The sequence below is a fragment of the Salvelinus sp. IW2-2015 genome, linkage group LG16, assembly GCF_002910315.2.
Source record: "Salvelinus sp. IW2-2015 linkage group LG16, ASM291031v2, whole genome shotgun sequence".
Taxonomy (NCBI): Eukaryota; Metazoa; Chordata; class Actinopteri; order Salmoniformes; family Salmonidae; genus Salvelinus; species Salvelinus sp. IW2-2015.
In genome coordinates this window covers 34,839,898-34,848,570 of record NC_036856.1, presented here as the reverse complement: position 1 = coordinate 34,848,570, position 8,673 = coordinate 34,839,898, and the positions used below count along the sequence as shown (strand labels likewise).

General features: G+C 44.3%; 1 protein-coding gene across 1 annotated transcript in view; it reads left to right on the top strand.

Moving 5' to 3' along the window:
• pde4ba (phosphodiesterase 4B, cAMP-specific a) overlaps positions 1-8,673 on the top strand; it is a 316,345-nt gene that overhangs the window by 286,288 nt on the left and 21,384 nt on the right. The window contains 1 exon segment of the mRNA XM_024004404.3: positions 2,381-2,493. Within this exon segment, the coding sequence (XP_023860172.2) occupies positions 2,381-2,493 (113 nt within the window).

Genomic DNA, 8,673 nt, shown 5'->3' with positions numbered 1-8,673 from the left:
AGAGAGAGAGAGCGAGGCGGGTGGCTCGGAAGAGAGGAGAGAGAGATTCATGGAAGACATGAGAGAGAGAGAGAACGACGAGAGAAGGAGAGGAGAGAGAGAGAGAGGCGAGAGAAGAAGAGAGAGAGAGAGATAGGAGAGAGAGAGACAGAGTGAGACGAGAAGAGAGAGAGAAGAGACGAGAGAGAGAGAGAGAGAGAGAGAGGAGAATAGAAGAGAGAGAAGAAGAGAGAGAAGAGAGGAGGAGAGACGAAGATAGACGCAACCGAAAAAATCGAGAAGACAGAAGAGAAGAGCGACGAGACGAGAGAGAGAAGAGAGAAAAAAGAGAGAGAAGAGGAAAGACGAGAAAAGAGAGAGACGAGAGAGAGAGAGAGAAGAGAGAGAGAAAGGAGAAGAAGAAAAAAATAAAGCAAAAAAGAGAGAGATGAGAGATAGAGAAGAGAGAGAGAGAGAGAGAGAGTAGCAAAAGAGTAGCAAAAAGAAAGTCAGTCACTCAGTCAGTGAGTGAGAAAGTAAACGGTAACAAAAAAAACGCTGAAAAATGTCCTCTGTGTCTGATGAAACAAAAAATAGAACTGTTTGGCCCATGAATGGACCATCTTATGTTTGGAGGAAAAAGGGGAAGCTTGCAAGCTGAAGAACACCATCCAACCGTGAAGCACGGGTTGGCAGCATCCTGTTGTGTGAGGTGCTTTGCTGCAGGAGGGACTGGTGCACTTCACCAAAATAGATGGCATCATGAGGATGGACAATTTATGCGGATATATTGAAGCAACATCTCAAGACATTCAGTCAGGAAGTTTAAAGCTTGGTCGCAAATGGTCTTCCAAATGGACAATGGACCTCAAGCATACTTCCAAAGTTTGGCAAAAAATGCGCTTAAGGACAACAAAGTCAAGGTATTGGAGTGGCATCACAAAGCCCTGACCTCTAGTCCTATAGAAAATGTGGTGGGGCAGAACTAAAAGCGTGTGCAAGAAAACCTTACCTGAGTCAGCCTACAACGCTGACTCAAGTGTTACAACCAACTCTGACAGGAGAATGGGAGCCGATGAAACATCGACCCAACTTATCTGTTGTGTGGGAAGCTTCTGGAAGGCTACCCGAAGCGGTCCTTATGACCCAAGTTAAACAATTTAAAGGCCAATGCTACCAAAATACTAATTGAGTGTATGTAAAACTTTTGAACCCACTTGAGATGTGACGAAAAGAAATTAAAGCTGAAAATAAATTATTCTCTTACTATTATACTGACATTTCCCACCCATCTTCTTAAAATAAAAGTGCGTTGATCTAAAGCTGAGCCCTAGGACAATGGATTTTACGATGGAATTAAATGTCAGACGATATGTTGAAAAACTGAGAGTTTAAATCTTATTTGGCTATAGCGTGTATGTAAAACTTTACGAGCCTTTGCAACTGTTATATTTGATATTTTGAGATTCTTCAAATTAGTAGAGCCACCTCTTTGCCGCTTAATGACAGTGCTTGCACGAACGCTTTGGCATTTCTCTCAACCAGCTTCATGACTTGTAATCACCCCCTGGAAATGCATTGTCAATTAACAGGTGTGCCTTGTTAAAAGTTAATTTGTGGAATTTCTTTCCTTTCTTAATGCATTTGAGCCAAATCAGTGTGTTGTGGACCAAGGTAAGGGGTGGTATACAGAAAAATAGCGCCCTATTTGGTAAAAGACAAAGTCCATATTATGGGCAAGAACACTCAAATAGCAAAGAAAATGACAGTCTATCATTACTTTTAAGACATGAAGGTCAGTCAATGAAGAAAATTATCAAGGAAACTTTGACAGTTTCTTCAAGTGCAGGTTTCACAAAACCATTTAAGCGCTATGATTGAAACTGGCCTCTCATGGGACCGCCACAGAAATTAAGGACCAAAGTTACCTTCTGCTGCAAGAGGGAGTAAGAATTTCATTAACGTTAGTTAGCCCCTCAGAAATTTGCGAGCACCACCAAAAGCAAATCACAGAGAATGTCAGTAACAGACACATAACAAAACAACCATCACTGTACCAGAGAGAGGAAACCGAAGCATAGAGAGAGAGAGAGAGAGAGAGAGAGAGAGAGAGAGAGAGAGAGAGTAGCAAAGAGTAGCAAAAAGAAAGTCAGTCACTCAGTCAGTGAGTGAGAAAGTAACGGTGTGTGAGAGAGAGAGTGCAGCAGCTGTGGCCTCCCACTAGCCGTTAGCAGTTAGCCTCAGTGTTAGTCTTGCTTAGGATGAAGGAGCGTTGTGCCGTGTGCCCCCTCCGCCACCAGGCTTGGCCACCATGCAGCAGCCCCCTGCCAGCCTCTCTCACCTTGCCTTCACCCTCTGTACCCTGCTGACTACTGCCCTGTGTCTGTGTGTCTGTTGACAGACGAGTCGTACCAGAAGCTTGCCATGGAGACCATGGAGGAGCTGGACTGGTGTCTGGACCAGCTGGAGACCATCCAGACCTACCGCTCCGTCAGCGACATGGCCTCCAACAAGGTAAGATTGACCTCAAAACTCCCTATGTCTTCAACCCTCTGCAGACCCATATCTCTATTACCTATACACTGACCTCCAAACTTGCAGCCGCTGCTGCTTTGCTCTGACGGAGCTGGCAACTAACTACTATATGTCACAATGTCCAATATCTCCAAGTCCAGTCATGGACTTAGTTTGTTAGGGATTTTGACTTTTGAGTGCATTTTGACTTTTGCATTTTCCCGTTGAATACATGAGAACTGAAGTTGCTGGGTAGTTTTGTAAGTGTTCTGCTAGTTATTAATGTGCCAGCCAGGGGCCATGTCAGCAGTGTACCTGTACCATATGTACAGTCAGGGACCATCCATGGTCCCTCTTATGCTTAAACTTATACTCCAGAGTCTCCTTTGACTGTTGCATGCTCGTGCAAATCAGCTGCATTTAACTACTGTATTGCACTGTAATGTGCAATTTTCCATTGAAAAAAATTGCATTGCTCAAATATGTCCTGCACAATTTAATGCAATTTCAAGTTTACTCTTGTTAAATTCTGCAAACATAGGAAGAAAAGCTCATTACTGTTGTAGAAGCTGGACAACAGGATGTCACCGGTCCTGCATTGGGTCAAACAATACACTGGAGGGGAAGAGGTGTGTGTGTGTATGCGTGTGTGTGTGTGTGTGTGTGTGTGTGTGTGTGTGGTGTGTGTGTGTGTGTGTGTGTGTGTGTGTGTGTGTGTGTGTGTGTGTGTGTGTGTGTGTGTGTGTGTGTGTGTGTGTGTGTGTGTTGTGTGTGTGTTGTGTGTGTGTTGTGTGTGTCGAGATGCTGAAGACCCCTGCTCTGCTTGACTCTGTCTTCCTGTTTCCTTCCTGATATCACTCAGATCAGACTACAATAGAGCTTCCCAGAAGGCCTTGGGGCAGGGTTAATGGTCCCGTTTATTTGACCGATTGCTTTCGTCATCAGGACACATGCAGGACGAAGGCTTTTTCCTAAATACAATGGAGGAGCTCTCACACACACACACACACCACACACACACACACACACACACACACACACACACACACACACACACACACACACACACACACACACACACACACACACAACACACACACACACAGCACAACACAACACACACACACACACACACCATAGGGACTGACTGGCTAACTGAATCACTGACTGGCAGGCAAAAGGACATAGAAAGTGATTGTGAGTCACTGGACAAATTAGGTTTAGTCACTCGACAGACTCACTGAACAACGGACAGATTATTGATGGAAACTTCTTCACCTTGGTTGGAAAAAGGCCAAAAACAAGAAACCCATGTGGAGACAGACTGAGAAGCTAGCCCAGCCTAAACGGTCACATGGGCAGACTGAATGACTGGGTGGCAGACTGACTGATGGAGGAGTCACTGATGCATGCTGACTCAAACTGTTCTGATTCAGTCTTAAGAATCTCCCCTATAACTCCCTATGCTGCCCTGAGGGCGATACTGGTTCAGCTTTCACAATTATTTTGGTCGTTGTGATGAGATAAGATAACATTAGACACTTATTAGATCAGTCCAACAAACAGTAGGGAGAGGTTATCTGAACAGTGAACACTGATCCCATTCGTTTAAACTGAGCAGTCTTTGAGCGTGGTTGAAACACTTGATCAAGATCATCTCCTGTGWTTCTACTGTCCACTGATAAAATTACACAACTTTCACAAAGTAGCATTGAGCATGATACTGCATTCACTGTCATGAAGATAATAAACATATGTCTTAGATAACAGTTTCAGATGAGGTTGGAGACGCAATTCTTGAAGATCTGACAGCATTTGAAACCTTAGTAAAGTGCGGGGAAAGTCTACAGACTAATTCCAGTAAAACATCCCCATGGTAAAGAGCATTGAACTTTGTCACTGTCTGTCTGGCCCTCTGACTCTCTGTCTGGCTCTCTGACTGTCTGTCTGTCTGGCCCTCTGACTGTATCAGTGTCTGTCTGTCTGGCCCTCTGACTGACTGTCTGTCTGGCCCTCTGACTGACTGTCTGTCTGTGTCTGTCTGTCTTCTGTCTGGCCCTCTGACTGTCTTTCTGTCTGGCCCTCTGACTGTCTGTCTGTCTGTCTGGCCCTCTGACTGTATCAGTGTCTGTCTGTCTGGCCCTCTGACTGTCTGTCTGTCTGGCCCTCTGATTTGATCAGATTGCCTGTAAGTGATAGGCTCTTGCTCAAACTTGCAGCTTCTGTGTAGGAGTCAAAGACAATATCAAATTTGACTGTTCCTTTTCCCTCTCTGGGATTCAAACTCTCACCTGGATTAGTTTGAACAGGTCAAATCAAGAGAACTAGGGTATCATACATTTTTCTACTGCTTCACATGGAAATCCATTGTTTGGACTAACAACAGAAATATCAGAGAGATCATATCATTGATAACAGTTTTATTGACAGTGTATAACATGTTACCCTGATGCTGGTTGCTGCAACACTAGGTTAGAGAACAGGCAGTAGACTGTCAGGGTGAGAGAGGCGGAACTACCAGAGAGGGGATGTGTGCGTCGAGCAGAAACACACTCAGGCACACACACCCAGCACCCAACTCAAAGTGAGTCAAGAAAGCTACAGCGTTTCCCAACCCTCCCCACGTCAGAGCCTGAGGCTTGGACCTTACTCATAGTCTCAGTACATACAGACTCTGCTTCCTGCGAGCCCAGACACTCTACAGGACTTAACCCAACCAAGCCGCTCAAACACACAAGATGGGAGCCTGCTGCCTGGAAAAGAAAGAGAGAAAGTTAGGAAAACTTAACGGCTGGAGAAAGGTGAAATTATCTTGGATTCGATTAGTTGAAGATTTTTCCTAGTTTGAAGCTTTTAATGCACTTATTTATTTTGGAGAAAAAATATTTTACTGTATTCTTCAAAAGTTATTCAAAAGTTATTTCTTGTGTCATGGGCAGTTGCTTTGGGGTTTTGCCAATGCTGCATGGTTTACTGAGTTTAGTTTTGTTTTATGCTGCTTCTAAGTCTCTGGGAAAACTTATTTGTCTGCCTGCAAGTCTTTCTAATGATATTTTGTGCATACCTTATGATATTTTATGCATACCTTATGATATTTTGTGCATACCTTATGATATTTTGCGCATACCTTATCTGGGATATTTTGTACGATTTTGAGAAGTACACCAAGGTAAATGGATTCAATGCTGGTTCTTTGTCTTGACTTCAGCGGAGTGCACCTCTGTGTAAAGCTGCAACAATCTAGGATGCTTTGTCTGAGTAAGGCTGTGCCCTGCAGATAGAGTCAAGCCTATGTGGCTCTCTCAGTCGAGTTTCTGTGCTATTGCTTTGAGAGTGCACTGATGAATTCTTATCAGTTCATTAAATTAGTTCAATATTATAGAAAGTAGACTTTTTGAGAGGAGTTGACAGTCATTTGCGGCAGTTGGTTGAATGTATTTAAGGACATTGCTTTGTTGTTATTTTCTGGAACTTCTTCCACCATCTCGGTCAGAACAAACGGGATGTGTTAAAAGAGAATAACTACTTTTTATTTCCGTTAATCTCTGACGCATCTGAACGTGTCCAAACCAAGTTGTTGAGTTCATGTGGAAAGTGGCCTGGCTGATACAGTGCATTTGGAAGGTAGATTGATAAGGATTTTTTTTTTCATAAAGGCTGTGCTTAAGGCTGTAACGTAACAAAATGTGGAAAAAGTCAAGAGGTTTGAATACTTTCCGAATGCACTGTAAGTGGTGTTTCCATGCCCTGCTGCATTGAGGGAGAGGAGACCGGGGGACAGGGTCTCTGTGCTGCAGTCAGTCAGTCACCAACCAACACCTTTATTTAGATTTAGTTATGAATTGAGTTTGCAGTGAACATTTGGAGCTCCTCCAAGCCATCTCACTCTCATACAAAGGCCTCTTCAAAGACAAAACTAGAATGCTTTTCTTTACTTCACAAAGTTGTGTGAAGCATCCTGTTGATTCCTAGATGGTGCTTAAACATCCTGTTGATTTCTAGATGGTGCTTAAACATCCTGTTGATTTCTAGATGGTGCTTAAACATCCTGTTGATTTCTAGGTGGTGCCTTAAGACATCCCTGTTGATTTCTAGGTGGTGCTTAAAACATCCTGTTCGATTTCTAGGTGGTGCTCTAAACATCCTGTTGATTTCTAGGTGGTGCTTAAACATCCTGTTGGATTTCTAGATGGTGCTTAAACATCCTGTTGATTTCTAGATGGTGCTTAAACATCCCTGTTGATTTCTAGGTGGTGCTTAAACATCCTGTTGATTTCTAGGTGGTGGCTTAAAACATCCTGTTGATTTCTGGTGGTGCTTTAAACATCCTGTTGAGTTTTTAGGTGCTACATGCGTCTTAAACATCCCTGTTGATTGTTTAAGGTCATGTCGGTTTAGATAGAGCTGATCTCCTCTGTAGGTTTAGATAGACGCTGATCTCCTCTGTCGGTTTAGATAGAGCTGATCTCTCTCTGTAGGTTTAGATAGAGCTGATCTCTCTGTAGGTTTAGATAGAGCTGATCTCTCTGTCGGTTTAGATAAGAGCTGATCTCTCTCTGTAGGTTTAGATAGAGCTGATCTCTCTGTCGGTTTAGATAGAGCTGATCTTCTCTCTGTAGGTTTAGATAGAGCTGATCCTCTCCTGTAGGTTTTAGATAGAGCTGATCTCTCTCTGTAGGTTTTAGATAGAGCTGATCTCTCTCTGTAGGTTTAGATAGAGCTGCTGACACCACAACTGAATCCTCTCTGAGGGGAACTGAAACACTTTGTGTCAAAGCGTTGAGTCACTTGCCTTTACTTCTCTTTTCTTTCTTTTGTCTCTCTTTTACTCTTTAATCATCTATTTTCCTCTTTCTCTTTTTGTCATGCAGTTTCTCAATTCCTCATACTTTTCTTATTTGTGAGCTAACGATGGCACACCCTACGTATACACACACAGCTAGGCCATTCGCAGCCAGAGCCGGACTGTAGTGAGTCAGTTAGAGGAAGTGAGAGGTCGTGTGTATCCGGACTCTCTATGGGGTTGTGTCTCTATCTGTAAACGTACATGCGCTCATCCCTGAAAGAAACATATGTCATGGTCAATCTTACCCATCATGACACAGTGTAATCACTGTGTGTCATAAGTTTACCAAGGCTGGGGAATCAAGCGCAACTAGATTAAGATTAACCTGGCACTGAAGTTGTGCGTGCTGAAGTTATATTATTACGGAAACATTTGATAAAAACATGGAATTTTACTTTACAAATCCCCCATGTTTTGAGCAAGAGTCATATTTTACAGTCTATTCAGCTGCAGCCTGTCTGAGGACATAGTGCCCACTCGTGGCTGGAAGAGGGAAATGAAATATCATTTTGAGTTTTGGAGGTCCTCAATCAGTGGTGTTATTAACTCAAGTAATTTCAAAAGATGCACAAGTACATGCCTGCTTATGTGTATGTATGTCTTGTCTGTCTGTCTGCCGTTGGTGGGGAGAGAGGGTGGGGAGAGAGGGGGAGTGGGGTGGGAGGAGGGTGGGGAGAGAGGGAGGGGAGAGAGAAAAGGTTACAAAGTGATAGAGCGAGTGAAAGAATGGAGGGCGGAAAAGCAGAGAGAGAGAGAGAGAGAGAGAGCTCCGGTGTCAGAGAGTTGAGCTTCCGGTGTCAGAGAGGCGAGCTCCGGTGTCAGAGAGTTGAGCTCCGGTGTCAGAGAGGCGAGCTCCGGTGTCAGAGAGTTTGAGCTCCGGTGTCCAGAGAGGCGAGCTCCGGTGTCAGAGAGTGAGCTTCGGGTCAGAGAGCGGCTCCGGTGTCAGAGAGGGAGCTCCGGTAGTCAGAGAGGCGGCTCCGGTGTCAGAGAGGCGAGCTCCGGTGTCAGAGAGGCGAGCTCCCGTGTCAGAGAGTTGAAGCTCCGGTGTCAGAGAGGCGAGCTCCGGTGTCAGAAAGGTGAGCTCCCGGTGTCAGAACGGTGAGCTCGGTGTCAGAGAGGTGAGCTCCGGTGTCAGAGAGGTGAGCTTCCGGTGTCAGAGAGGTGAGCTCCGGTGTCAGAGAGGTGAGCTCCACAGCAGGAGGTAAATACCTTCCCTTACCTCTGTCTCTATCTGAATGAATCATAACACTCAACTCAATCCAATATTAACATTAAATCTCAATCTCATTCACAGTCAGCTCATAGAGTTTCATTAAGATCACCACGGGTGGGGC